The sequence below is a fragment of the Balaenoptera physalus genome, assembly GCF_965194825.1.
Source record: "Balaenoptera physalus genome assembly, chromosome: 20".
Taxonomy (NCBI): domain Eukaryota; kingdom Metazoa; phylum Chordata; class Mammalia; order Artiodactyla; family Balaenopteridae; genus Balaenoptera; species Balaenoptera physalus.
This window is the reverse complement of record NC_138901.1, coordinates 48,520,852-48,534,862: the sequence shown is the minus strand read 5'-3', so window position 1 is coordinate 48,534,862 and position 14,011 is coordinate 48,520,852. Positions and strand designations below refer to the sequence as shown.

At 50.1% G+C, this 14,011-nt stretch overlaps 2 protein-coding genes across 4 annotated transcripts; one reads left to right on the top strand and one right to left on the bottom strand.

Moving 5' to 3' along the window:
• Positions 1-462: 462 nt before the first annotated feature.
• Positions 463-5,492, bottom strand: VMA12 (vacuolar ATPase assembly factor VMA12). Of its 2 annotated transcripts, none has more exons than XM_082442305.1 (6): positions 5,232-5,492; positions 3,441-3,514; positions 3,029-3,118; positions 2,474-2,516; positions 2,149-2,261; positions 463-1,850 (listed from the first exon to the last, which is right to left on the bottom strand). In XM_082442305.1, the coding sequence occupies exons 1-6, from the start codon at positions 5,440-5,442 to the stop codon at positions 1,755-1,757; spliced, it is 627 nt and encodes a 208-aa protein (XP_082298431.1). In that variant the 5' UTR covers positions 5,443-5,492; the 3' UTR covers positions 463-1,754. The 2 variants fall into 2 exon arrangements, with proteins under 2 accessions (XP_082298431.1, XP_082298432.1); XM_082442306.1 differs by having other exon boundaries at positions 463-1,847; positions 5,232-5,490.
• Positions 5,493-5,556: 64 nt separating this feature from the next.
• POLDIP2 (DNA polymerase delta interacting protein 2) lies at positions 5,557-13,977 on the top strand. 2 transcript variants are annotated; one of them, XM_082442297.1, is made up of 11 exons: positions 5,558-5,803; positions 7,135-7,216; positions 8,416-8,513; positions 9,210-9,306; positions 9,477-9,552; positions 9,794-9,901; positions 10,354-10,490; positions 11,305-11,331; positions 11,541-11,666; positions 12,308-12,387; positions 12,913-13,977. In XM_082442297.1, exons 1-11 carry the CDS (start codon positions 5,643-5,645, stop codon positions 13,025-13,027), a joined length of 1,107 nt encoding a protein of 368 aa, XP_082298423.1. In that variant the 5' UTR covers positions 5,558-5,642; the 3' UTR covers positions 13,028-13,977. The 2 variants fall into 2 exon arrangements, with proteins under 2 accessions (XP_082298424.1, XP_082298423.1); XM_082442298.1 differs by lacking the exon at positions 11,541-11,666 and having other exon boundaries at positions 5,557-5,803.
• Positions 13,978-14,011: the final 34 nt, after the last annotated feature.

The window sequence follows — 14,011 nt, the reverse complement described above, 5'->3', positions numbered from 1 at the left end:
TATCAGGAGCAATGAGTGACTCGGTGTAGCTTTTTAACTCAATCTTAAACAGTCTGGGTTGGTAGAAACACTGTAAAACGCCACCTGCATTTTTTCTCACAGTTGACATTTCTTCCAATCAACAACAGAAATCCTAAGATTTCTCAACAAAGTTATCTGAGGTGTAACAGAAGGGCCTAAGCCCTCCCTCTCTCTCATGCAGAATATTGCCCTGAGAGGCTGACTTGCTATAATTCAAGAAATTGGCAATATTGTAGAGGAAATATCTACTGAGCCAATGAGTGTATAATTTCTAAGAACAGAATAGTGTCCTGGGGAAAAAAAAAGACCATGGGAGCTCATACACTGAACAAACGGAAAGACAGAATCCACCATTAGGAGCAGACCCTGACCAATTCTCACAACTATGGAAATCTTTGGGCTTTTGTGTTGTCGTGAGATTTGAAATAAGAATACACTGGATACAACAAATATTTATTGGATAAATAATAATGCTGCTATAATTTCTAAATGTCTTATAGAGATTCTATCAATACACCACTAATCTAAGTTCTTAGAAGTTTAACATTACATAGAGACTTCAGGACAACCTAGGAGTCTTTGGCTCCATTTAACAGAGGAAGGACCGAAGTTGATCATTTGACCTCTCTCAGCCTCAGTTTTGCCTTCTGGAAAAGGGGCCTAAAACCACTTCCTTTTCCAACCTCCAGGAATGTTGTGAAGACAAAAAGCAATCATGTAAAACAATTAGTCAACTGTGAACTTTTACATACTATTGTTTTGTACTTACCCAAACATGTTTAAGAATCCACATAAAATAACCTACATTAGACTTATGTATAACAATATGTACACATATCATATATATTATAAAGTGTATACTCATATTTATATAATTATACATAGAGTTAAATCTGAAAATAGTCCCGTCTACCAAGAATGTCTCCCTTTATTAGTTGAGACAATTCACAGTAGGCATACTCTCCCCACAAATACAAACAAGCACAAGGGGTTTTGCAATTAAAAGCAAACATACTGTTTTGCCATCTGAACTGTTTTCATTTTTGGAAGCAGAGCAAAGGGTGATAGGAAGGTGGGAGGTTTAAGGAGGGCTGGTGAGTGGTGGAGACAGGCAGAAGCATATAGAAAATCTGAGCAAGGCAAGCAGAAGGAAGAAGATGAAGACAGAAACTAAGATTCCAATAAGGTAGCTGCCTTGCTTCTGATTCCACCATCCTGTACCATCCGGCTTTCTCTTATTTGATGTCCTCTAATTGGTTCCTCTTCCAGCACAAACTGAAGAAAGGGAATCCCTTCTGCTTTCTTGGAGTCTTCTAATCTAAATTACAGGTCTGCATCAAGATGTGTGGAGCAAGGATGACCACTGATTTCTGCACCTGGGCAAGTTCAAGGCAGTATGATCTACTTCTGGAAAGGCCTGGATTCTCTTTACTTCCAATGGAAAAAAAAAACCCAGCCCCAGCAATGCCCAGAATGGACTGTAGAAGGCAGATGGGCACCGGGTTCAGGAGAATGTACAGCTAGACCAGTTCTTTCCAGTCGTTGTCTGAGTCTCCTCTACTGCCCACTCTGTAAATTGACAGAGGATGGGGCTCCGCACAGGAACAGCAGGTGGTCTTGGCTCGGCCCTCTGACTAACCGGAGCTGAGTACAAAGAGCCTGATGGGTTGACTGAGAATCAGTGATTGGCAGCTGGGAGCCTGGAGTCTCCAGACTTTGATGATGAAGCACGGTTACAGCTCTCCCAGCTCACCTTCCATCACCCGCACCATGATGTACAGCTCAGCCAGACCCACCACAGAGGCCACGATCAATGCTGCCAGTACCTGCTGGGAAGTGCGAGAACCAGGCTTAGGGGATGCAGGCCAGCTTCCAGCTCTGCAGCCTCTAGCACCTAATAAGGATGGAGAGGACCTCAACCCAGCCCATAAGTTGGGGGGAAGGGAAGAAAAGAGGATCTGGATTCTCCTGAGGTTATTACCTACCCCTATGACTGTTGGATAGATCTAATGTCCCCCTTGTTTATCACATAAATACCTAACCTGTTCAAGGCATTTTCACATACGTCCTCCCTTTCCCACTAACACTCCCACCTGGGACACCCTGCCCTGACCAGTACCTACTCACCGAGGTCATTTCTGTGAAGATATACTGGCTTCCAAGGTAAGTGCAGACGAAGGCAGCTGCCACCGTGACAATGAAGTTAAAGATGGTGATGACCAGAGCCTTCACTGACCTCACTTTGGGGAGGAGCCCAGGGAAGAAACCGTTAGGTCAGCATCCTCCAAGAGGCCCTTTTATCTCACAGCTGCCTCCCCCCTCAGCTGGGTTTCCCTCCAACAGCAAGCCTGAATAGCTCAGGCTTAAACCCAGAGCACTGGAGTGGGAAGGAGGGCCATGACTGACCGGTCCCAGGGAGAGGCTTTAGCAGCCTGATTTCCTAGTCCCTCACCTTGCTTTCCCAGGTCACTGAGGGTTCCACCATGCCTTGAATCCTGGGAAAAAGCAAAAGCAAAGGATTTCAGAATGGAAGAAGCTCAGAGCCAGCCCAGCAAGTATTCATTTGTCAGTCTGGGCTCAGCCCTCTTTATTACCCAACACATTACTTCTGCCTTCTCCATGGATTTTGTCTGGGACCAGTTGGATTCTTCTCTGGACCACAGGTCAAGCATTTCAGAGAAGAGACATAGGTTCCCAGTACCCATGTACCCCTCTCCTGCTCTGGGGCAGGAGCATACAGAGAATAGGAGGGAGCCCTGTCAGAAGAATGGCTCCAGGCTCATCCCCACCCTCTACAACCTTTAAAAATCAGTCACCATCTGAGCCCAGAGTCTCAGTAAATGAGTTGGGAATTGTATTTGGCTTGTACGCAGCACAGAGCTTCTACGGTCCCTTAATAGTATATAAACCAAGTTTCCATGTTGCTTCTTTCATCTGTACCTCTTCCCAGTGCAGGGCCCTGCTTTCAGGGGCTACACAGTCCATGTATTGAAGAGTGGGCCCTTACTTGACAGGTGACATTGCGGGTGATCCGCTTATATTCCTCATTGGCCAGCTGTATCTTAATCTTCTCCAGACGGGCAACTAGCTCTGGGTTCTGAGGCAGAAAAATCAAATGAGAAGAATGATATTCCCAGCTTGCAAGAAAGCAGGTCACAATCACTAGTTTCAGGGGACAAAGTACTGCTAAGAAGACCCACGTACCAGTTCTGCCTCCAGTGCTTTGGAAACTTTTTTTTTTTTAATTTCAGTTTTCCAAGCTGTCAGACTGGGAGGACAATATCTGGTTCCCCCACCCCAGCATTCAAGGATTTAAAAGACAAATTTTTGAGCCCAAATGTTGATTCATAAATTTGGATGTATCATGAGTAAATCCAACTCAACCAACACCCACTCTCACAAACATATCCCTTACATACCCGAGGAGGCTTCACAACCTCTGGGAGATAGATTTCACTGCCTTCTAGGAGCTCATGAAGGTATAGTGTGGAACCTAGAAAGAAAAGATTTCCACAAACGTAATGATGCATAGAGCTGAGGTTGAAGGATTAACATCAGAGAAGGGTCTAGCTCTTCAGTTCTTTCTACCAAAATAAAACATGGCCATGTCTGTATCAATTCATCTCCAGGATCATTTTCAACTGGGAAGAAACTAGGACAATCCCACATAAGTATCTCCTAGTGCTACATACTGACTTTAATTGTTGGCTCTCAATTACCCTACCAATGTCACAGCTAATAACATGTAAGCCATTTATATCTGCCTTTAAGTTAGGTAATTTCTGTGGCCACAACAGAACTTGCCCTAAATAGGTTTAAGGCGTAGTGGTGGCAAATACTCACAGGACACCGTACTAGATGATCTCTAAGGTCCTTTTTAGTTCCAATAATTGAAGAATCTACCCTTCACACTTCTGGGTAGGCTGTTAATTCTGGCAAAAGACCTTACATGTCAGTTAATCCTACTGCCCCCCTTTACATGTTCAGGGAACTGAGGCCCAAGGAAGAGAAATGACTTCTCCAAGAAGAGTTAATAGCAGAGCTAGGACTAGAACACAGATGCTACTCCCAGTTCAGATCTTTCAACACACTTTTCCATCATCCTATATCCAAAAACAAAAACAAACAAAAAAATCCCATTAGGGAATTCCCTGGTGGTCCAGTGGTTAGGACTCCACACTTTCACTGCTGAGGGCCCAGGTTCAATCCCTGATTGGGGAGCTAAGATCCCACAAGCTGAGCGGCGCAGCCAAAACAAACAAAAAACCATCAGATTTGGCACTCTTGCTAAGAAATCCAGATTCCCAAACAGGGCAAGCTCACTATGCTAAGATGTTTTTTAATGTGGCTTAAAAGAAAGAAACTGAACCTGTGCAGTGGTATTGAGTTAGAACTTGGACTTCCTCAAGGGTCAGGTGGGCCTAAGTGGGCCTGGAAGTAAAGAGGAGACTCAAGAGAACAGAAACTGCACAAGTAAATTTTGTCATCCACGAAGAATTCCCATGGAAATTATGAAGGGAGTGGGTTCCCCAGGGTTTATGAGGTGACTCGTGGGTTGGCCAGATGATCATTCCATGGGTGAAGGAGAGTGATGGATTTGAAACCCAGTCCCCCTAAAACTGAGTTCCCTTACTGAGTTTATAATTAATCTCTCTATCCAAAACTTTATTCCCTTTCTTGTCCCCTCTAACCTCAATCCTTTGCTAACAATACTAATGAACCAGAGTCAGATGACTAAAACTGCTATTGCTGATAACACCTTTAATGTACTAAAAGTGCTGTTATAGATATCATCATTAACCTGCAAACTCCGGTTGTTTCTCCAGGGCAAGGTGAGCTAACAGACGCCAGAGCCATGGACCACCTGGCCTGAGAATCCTAAATCAGAGACATCCTGACTCGCAAAACGACAATTAGGAAATGTCACATGACAGTGATTATTCCCAGCCTCTTTGTTCTTCTCCCTTAAACGAAAACCCCTTAACTCAAAGACCAAGCTGAAATGGATCTGAGGCTTGTCTCCCACTCCCTTGCTTGGCACCCTGCATTGAACACTGTACTTTCCTTCACCACAACCCTGCCTCAGTAGATTGGCTTTGCTGGGAGTAATGCAATCCCTCATAAAAATGCTAGAGGTAGGAAAAAAAACCTCAGGAGAGACTAAACTCTGGAAAAAAGGAGGCGACTCTGGACTGGAGACTGGGGCTCACCCCTTTCTCTCAGGTACTGATGCAGGTCCCGGATCAGGCGGAAAGAAACCAGGCGAGCGGGGCCAGCCGAGCGATCGCCGCCCTTGTGCTTCTTCCCTAGCACGGCCTCAAGCTCTGCCCGCAGCTTCCCGGGCAGCTGCTCTGGCTCCAGCTCCCCGCCGGGGCCCAAAGCGCGTACAAGTCGCTCGCCAGCTAACAAGGAAGACGCCATGACTAGCCCACTTTAGGGTCAGGTGACCCCGGGCCGGGACTTCCGTCCGCCTGTGCCGGAAGGAGCGCGAAGCTCGCGGGGCGGGGCAGAGGGCCAAGGGGGCGGGGAAGCGGCGCGGGGCAGTGTGGGGCGGGGGTGGAACGCCGCCCGGCGGCGGGTCGGGCCCTGTGTCAGCAGCCCAGCGGGTACTCGGGCGGGACATGGCGGGTTGTGTGGCCCGGCGGGCCCTGACCGTGGGCAGTCGCTGGTGGTCCCGGTCGCTGACCGGGGCCCGGGGGCCGAGGCCGCTCTGTGCGGCGGGTGGAGCTGGGACCTTCCCACCAGTGGCGACCACGACGACGCGGAGGCACCTCTCGTCCCGGTGAGGGACGGAGCACGGGGGCCGAGCCCGGAGCCCAGGGAGCGTGTCCCGGGCCAGAGGGGAGGTCAGGGAACCCGGCCGGCTGGGGGTGATTGGAGTTCGACCCGGGAGAGGGTTCCGGCCGGGAGCCGACTGCGCTGCCCGCACCACGTGCCAGGAGCGGACAAGGGAGCGCGGCCCAGAGCCCTGGGTTGTGCAGGGCTGGCTCTGAGGGGGAACTACTGACCCTCCCGGAGCGAATCTTACTTCCCCGAATGCGGGAATCCGAGCGCCGCTGTTACTGGGCAGCCCTTGAATTAAGTCCTAGGGCTTTCCCCCAGCCCGTGACTGGGCCAAGGCGTCCCACAGAAAGGTGTTAGAAGTGGGAAACAAGACCCGAATCTGCGCCCTGCGTGGGTCCCAGGTTTCAATGTGACCTTGGGGACACACTTTCTCTTTATGTGACTTGGGGAAGGGGGTTTGAGGCCATGGGGATGGTGTGAGCAGCGTCTCTAGGGATGGGCCAGGCAGATCAAATTGGGGCGGGTGAATCAAGTGGCAGGAAGCATAAAGTTCACATCTCCAAAACAGTAAGAAGACAGTGCTTTGAAGGACCCCTAGAAAGAGCAGCCCTGTCCGGAGAGACCACTGTAAGAGCTGACCTTTTAGTGGGTGAGATTAGACACGGACACTGGGGAGAGATGATAGCTATTTCCAATTTAAGGCTCCTGTGAAAACTGATTAAATCTGAACAAAAACTAGATTGAGAGAATAATACTAGGTGTAGGGCAGGGGTGAGGACTGCAGTTTAGAGGGGGAGATGGACATGGAATTATAACACAAAATAAGTATTTTTTGAGCACCGTTTATACACTAGGCTTTGAGGGGGAGCACAGGCTAATCAGACACAGGCATTGCTCCCAAAGAACTTGCAGTCTCTAATGGAGATAAGACAGGGACACAAATAACTGAAATGCAAGGTGGGAAGGGCAGTTAAAATGCTGTGGGAGTTCAGGAGGGTGGGTCAGGGAAGGAATGGAGGCAAGGCATACAATTAAGCAGGGTCTGAGGGCATGATATGAGGAATGCTGAGAGTCAAGAGAGAAGAAAGTGATCTGGGAGCAGTCAGATCTTATGGAGGCATCTGTGGCTGGACCTCAAAGGAGGAAAGGCAGAATCTCTGTGGAGTGGTGACTTGGCAGGACCCTTACCTGCTTCAGCTGGCCCCACTGCTGTGACCCTTCTCTGCTGTCATTGCCCTGGCCCCTCAGTATCCTAGTAGCTTTTACTGATGGATTAGTACCCTTCACTTCTTAGCTGTTCAGTTGCTTGTTCTTTTCCTTCCTAATCAGAAACCGACCAGAGGGCAAAGTTTTGGAGACAGTTGGTGTGTTTGAAGTGCCAAAACAGAACGGAAAATATGAGACTGGGCAGGTGAGTGCTGGGCTGCATCATCTTTCATTTTCACTGTGTGCTCTGCTTCTGAAAGGGTCAGATTTGGTCACAGGAATGAAAGTTACGGTTTTCTGCCTTGGTGTTTGGTGCCAGACCAGAATCAAGTTTTTTTTTTTGTTTTTTTTTTTAAGACGGGTTTTCTGTTTTCCTGGATTTGAATACATTTCATGTGTCATTGGGTTCTGTTTCCAAGTTAGTGTGGACAGAGATGGTTTGGACTGTATTGAGGAGAGAATCCTGTTGCTGAAGAGTCATCTAACATAGTGGCTGGTGGGAAGCCAGTGGAGGGAGCTTTCAGAAAAGCAAACCTGCTTTCTGATGCTTTGTCATAGTTGAACTGATTGCAGTGAAGTAAGCTCTGGGTGTGAGTCTCTTTTTCTATGTCAGCTTTGTGCCAGATCCACTGAGATAGATTTAGGCCCCTTGTAGGTACGGAGGACTTTTTGTGTATTCAACTTTTTTTTTTTCCGTGTGCCTACAATGGACTGAGCTTTATGCATTGGTGTTAACTCAGAAAGCAATGCCTTCATGGAGTTGACAGTCTAGAAAGGAATTACAATATGCAAATGGTCAACGGCTGTACAGTGTGCTAACTGGAGGGGAGGTGAGCGAAGGCTTCCTAGAGGCCTCAGCTATGGCCTAAAGGATGAGTAGGGGCTTCCCTGGTGGCGCAGTGGTTAAGAATCTGCCTGCCAATGCAGGGGACACGGGTTCGAGCCCTGGCCTGGGAAGATCCCACATGCTGCAGAGCAACTAAGCCCGTGCGCCACAGCTACTGATCCTGCGCTCTAGAGCCCATGAGCCACAACTACTGAGCCTGCGCTGTAGAGCCTGTGCTCCACAACAAGAGAAGCCACCGCAATGAGAAGCCCATGCACCGCAATGAGAAGCCCATGCACCGCAACGAAGAGTAGCCCCCAAAGCCTGTGCACAGCAACAAAGACCCAATGCAGCCAAAAATAAATAAATTAAAAAAAAAAAAGGATGAGTAGAAGTCAGCCAGGTAAAGAGGCAGTAAACATGTTCCAGAGTTGGTCTGAGTGGATCACAGAGTTCAAGGGGAAGAGTAGCAAGACCTTGTGCTGGAGTTGCCACCACCTGTGCCACTTAGTGGTCGGGGCCCCACCTGGATGGACCTGCTGGGCTGCAGACTGACTGAGGCCTCTCTTTTCTCCCAGCTTTTCCTTCACAGTGTTTTTGGCTACCGAGGTGTTGTCCTGTTTCCCTGGCAGGCCAGACTGTATGACCGGGATGTGGCTTCTGTAGCTCCAGAAAAGTAAGTTTCCCTATCGTGCCTCACAGTATCCTCAGGAGGAGGCCTGACTCATGGCAGACATACATAATTGGGGTCCCAGCACTGAAGACAGCATTCTTCTGGGCCTTAGGAGCGGTCCCAGAACACTCCCTTGGCACTAATACCCATGGAGACAAAAGTGTTAAGTGCCAGGGACAGTCTTAAGCTAGGGGGTCCCTTTAGGTCTCCCCAGGATGCTCTCCCAAGGCATTCTCAATTTGCATTATAAGTACCCCAGAGGGCATCTGGGGGACCAGGCTTCTTGATTTCTTGATGTTCAGTTAGAATCTTTCCCTTAATCTCTTATCATCACTAGAGTACATTAAAAAAGAAAAGGCCCAGCTCCATTAAATGATCACAGACAGCCCCTGGGATGTGAGAAGAGTGGGGTGCTCTGGGCTCCAGGGACTAAGGCAGCAGTTTGATATGCTCAGCGTGGCCCTTTTTTTCTAAGAGGCATCCAGAGAGTAAGACAAATGATGACTCTACACCACACTCTGTTGCTTGCCCCTGACTGAGGAATGCTGGGCCAGGGTGTGCTGCACAGCTACCCAGCTGGTGCTAAGCTCCTTCAGCTCGGGCACCGGTCTGTTTAGGTGAGGGGGTGGTAGGGAGCTGGGGCAGGCACTGCTTCTGTTTTTCTGGGGTTGATCTTGGGCTTCTTCTCCTGCCCCATAGAGCAGAGAACCCTGCTGGCCACGGCTCGAAGGAGGTGAAAGGCAAAACTCACACTTACTATCAGGTGCTGATTGATGCCCGAGACTGTCCACATATAGTAAGTAAGCAAGTTAGTTGCACCTGGGGTTCCTTTCCATGGGAAAGCCCCGAACCGTGATGGGGACTAAGAGAAGGAGAGGGGTCAAACAGGCCCAGATCAGCACTGGGCCCTAAGTCCTCAGGACTGGATAGTGACCGAGAAAATCTCTGACTCGCTTCTTGCCTTAGTCTCAGAGATCTCAGACAGAAGCTGTGACTTTCTTGGCTAACCACGATGACAGCCGGGCCCTCTATGCCATCCCAGGTGAGTAAGGAGCGTCTGAGCGGTGCCTGTCGAGGAGGGGGGTCTGGTGTGTCTCAGGGAGAGGATTCTGAGGCCTTTCTGCTGTCCTTTAATCTGCTGGGAGGGAGTATACATGCTGAGAGCAGGGGTGCCAGGGTCATCCCACCCTGCCATAAGGCCAGGAATTGTGTTTCTTTTCAGCCCCATTCCTCCCCCCTCCTGTGTGAGTTTCACTGTCTCTTTGTCTCTGTCTCTCTGCCAGGCCTGGATTATGTCAGCCATGAAGACATCCTCCCCTACACCTCCACTGATCAGGTTCCCATCCAGCACGAGCTCTTCGAAAGATTTCTTCTATATGACCAGACAAAAGGTAACCCCTATCATAGAGGGAAGGTGGAGTGGGAGGGCCCTTTCTTCAAAGAGAATATCCCAGAAGCAATTTCAAAGCTCTATTTCTACAATCTTATTTAATCTCCCATTAGACCTGTCAAGTAGATGGCTATTATCTCCTCCTCACAGATATGGAAACAGGCTCAGGGATGATGAGAAGGGACTCAAGGTTGCTAGGTGGTGGCAGAGTGAGGTCTGAAAACCAGGGCTCCTAACTCCCCGTCCATTTCTCTTCCTCTGACGTCACATACCTCCTCAGGGCTTATTCTTGGTAGGCAGTTCTGTGCTTTCTTCCAGCCTGTGCTTTTGCTCATGTTTGGGTGTCTTGTTTACCTGGGCCACCGCTGGGAAGGGTTCTCTAGGAGGAGCAGTTGGGCAGGGTGTAACGCCCCGGACACTGGCCTGGACTAACCAGTCGATCTCTTGCCCCAGCACCCCCTTTTGTGGCTCGGGAGACGCTACGGGCCTGGCAAGAGAAGAATCACCCCTGGCTGGAGCTCTCCGATGTCCACCGGGAAACAACCGAGAACATCCGTGTCACCGTCATCCCCTTCTACATGGGCATGAGGGTATGTGCCCAGCCTGGGACCTCCCCTCAGGGCTAGGCCCCCAGGTTCTGTGTGGTGTCCCCAGTGACGGCTGGTGTGGGTTCCAAATTTAAACCACGTGCCTGTGGTTCTGCTTTCAAGTGCTGCGTGTATTGATTGGGATTGAGCAGCCTCTTGGCAACAGCTGACACCAAGACCTAGAGCGAGGAAACTCTCAGATCCCAGGAAGGGGGCCTCCTGGCTGACTCTTCCTTCTCTTCCGGCTCAAAGGGAGCCATGTCTATGAAGAATATACACATACTCGTTTAAATCAGCGTAGGCTCATCTTCCCACTTTTTATGCATTTATTGAGCTGTTTTTTGCTTGGCCGTAAGCTAGGTCCTGGGGATACAAATATAAATGAAACCCTGTCCCCTGCCTTTCAGAAGCTCATGGTAGTGGCGGGAGGCCAACATACAGCATTCCAAGTATTGAAATAAGGTTGGGATATGGAAAGGCCGAGGAGGAGGACAGCGGCCTGGACCAGCAGTAATGTGGGGGAAGACAGGGAGGGTGGTGAGAAAGGGAAGAGCCCCAGGGCTGGTTTTTGTTGGCATCCAGCTCTGTTCGTGATCTTGATAGGATGAAGAGGAAGGGCGCCAGGGATGGACCCAAGGGAGGCTGCCTCCCTCTGGGCTTGTTGGCCATAGTTGAGACATCATCAACCCACAGATACCTGTGGCTTTGTTGTCTTTGCAACGCTCCTGGAATACATCCACTCCCTTGGAGAGCTGTTGATTGGAATAGACTTGTTCCTGCCCTCTGGGCCTGAAATTCTTTGTGTTTTTTCCCCCAGGAAGCCCAGAATTCCCACGTCTACTGGGTGAGTGTCTCCCTCGGGAGGAGGGGAGCTCAGGAGGTGTACCTGTGGGCGCAGGTTGGGAGGTGGGCAGGTTTACCTCTGGGGGCGGGAGGTGAGACGGTGCAGTGCTGGTGTCGGTCTTTGTTGCCCTTTGCTCTCCTAGAATTCCAAGGGGGCTGGCCCAGGGTCTGTTCCTTCTCAGATGTGAACTCTCTCCCCTACCCCCGCAGTGGCGTTACTGCATCCGCTTGGAGAACCTCGACAGTGACGTAGTACAGCTCCGGGAGCGACACTGGAGGATATTCAGTCTATCCGGCACCTTGGAGACAGTGCGGGGCCGAGGGGTGGTGGGCAGGGTGAGCATCTTTGGGCCAATAATGCTCAGTTTCTAGTCTTGCCCAGCAGGCCTAGGAGCTTAGTGCATGGTTTCCTCCTCCTCTGTGGTTAGGGACAGAGGCTCAGTGTGTGAAAGCTTAGGGCTCTTTGGGGTGAGAAATCTCACCCGTGAGATCGGTTTTCTTATAACGCATTTCACAGATGAAGAGACTGAGACTGAGACTGTTGTTTAACTAGCCCATGGTCCTATAGCTAGTAGTCGCAGGGCCTGGGTTTGAATCCAAGTGAGTCTGCCATCAAAGCTTGTGGTTGCCAGCCTTTTTAAAAATCTATTGGGATGCCCTTGGGTGGGGCATGGACCCGCCACCACTCCTGGTCATCCTTCCTCTGCCTCTTTACACGTGTACATCCTCTGCTGGTCCTTGAAGAGATCTGATTTTGCAATTCCTGTGTTACCCTACCCAGTCTCCTGAGAAATAAAGTCATGAGAGAGGACCACATTCAACAGGCATTTATCCATGTTAGCAGGGAGTTGGGGAAGCAGCGCGGCTGTTATGGTGGGAGGCATGAGGGGGCATCCAGCCCGGACTGGCAGTCAGCATGTGGCCCCGGGGTACAGGGAGCTTGTCTGGCCTGACCTATTTTGCCTGAACCCTCACAGGAACCAGTGTTATCCAAGGAGCAGCCCGCATTCCAGTACAGCAGCCACGTCTCCCTGCAAGCTTCCAGTGGGCACATGTGGTGAGTAAGCACATGCTGGGGCAGGGGCAGCTCAAGTCCACGGACACTGCAGGTCAGAAAAGTGAGAGCTTATAGCTTGCAGTTAACTCTGGACCAAGTGAAGTCCTGAGGTGGAGCCTTATCTGCTGTTCATTGCTGTGTGGGTCTTGTCTGATTTATGACTGTTTTCCAGTTCCCTGTGATTTTGTAGAATGAGGACTTAGGTCAAAGAGGTCTGGTGACTTTGATGCTGCACTGAGTTGCCCATGTAGTCGGGTTTTTTCCCTGGTGTTTCACTCCTTAACCTGAAAGTATAGTTGGGTAGCTTATGCAGGGTGCATCTAAGGGCCAGATTCAGGAGAGCTTCATTTCTTCTTCTCACGTAGGGCCAGGATAGGCTCTTGGGTCTCTGATCAGTGTTGTCCTGGCATGAGCCAGGCAGAAGAGAGCCCACGCCTGTCTTATCCTGCCTCAGTTCTGGTGCTGAGGACATTGGGCTCCTCCAGTCTTCAACCCTCACTCTCTCTAAACCAGTTTCTCTCACAGGGGCACATTCCGCTTCGAGAGGCCTGATGGTTCCCACTTTGATGTCCGGATCCCTCCCTTCTCCCTTGAAAGCAATAAAGATGAGAAGACACCACCTTCGGGCCTTCACTGGTAGGCCAGCTGAGGCCCTGAGCACCCAGGCTCGGACCCCAGAGAACAGCTCACATCCCACAATTGCTGCAGAACTCTGTCATGGGCCACAGTGGGTCTCTTAATTGTTTGCACCTTTTGATTGTGGGGTTCTTATTTTGGCGGGTGGAGTATAACTGTTTTCTCCAGAAGACCCACGTAGGACTCCTCCAAGGGTGGCCTTCCCCGTAAGCCCTGCCTACGCTGTGTTCCAGTAAACCTTCCCATCAGGAACTCTCTGTGTTCAGACGCCATACAGGCTAGGAAACTGGAGGAGTTCCCTAGCCTGTCACACAAGTTGTTTAGAATGTGAGGTTTGGTCAATAAACCAGTGCACGCTTGGCCCCCCTTGCCATTTCTGCCCCCAGGGTCTCAGGCTCCCTTTTTGACCCGGCAGGGGCCCTTCGTTGCTGTCCTTACTGCCCTTCCAGAAAGCTGCCCCTTCAACTAGAGTATCTGTCTCCTTCCTGAGGCTGGGGGTTGGCCGATGTCTCCCAGGTCACTCAGCCAGTGAGGCGGGGGCTGGACTGGACTCTTGTTCTCTTTACCCTCTGCCAAGTGCAGAGTGGGAGGCCAGCGTCAGGATCAAAGAAGTGGCTCAGCTCTTCGTGCTGGCCAGCTATTGGCGTTTCTGGCCTCCGTGGGCCTGGGGGAGGAGTGAGGCAAGCCTGTCAGGTTTTCCGGAGCAATGGGCTTGCCAGCACAGGTCTGTCAAGCCTCCAGATCACAATTGCAGAAACTCAGCCAAGGAGTGTTAGGTATGGACAGTGACGAAGCCAGTCTACTTTCTGAGCTTCTCACAGATCTCCAAGAGCCAGAGATAAAATGTGCTGCATTTTTGCCCTGATTCTTAGGATTCCTGCTCCCCCACTACTATAGTGATTGTTACAGAGGTCGTTTTCTTGAATTAATATTAAATTTCAGTTCCAACCCTTATTAGTGTTGTCCTTAATCCTCCACCAGGGGGAGC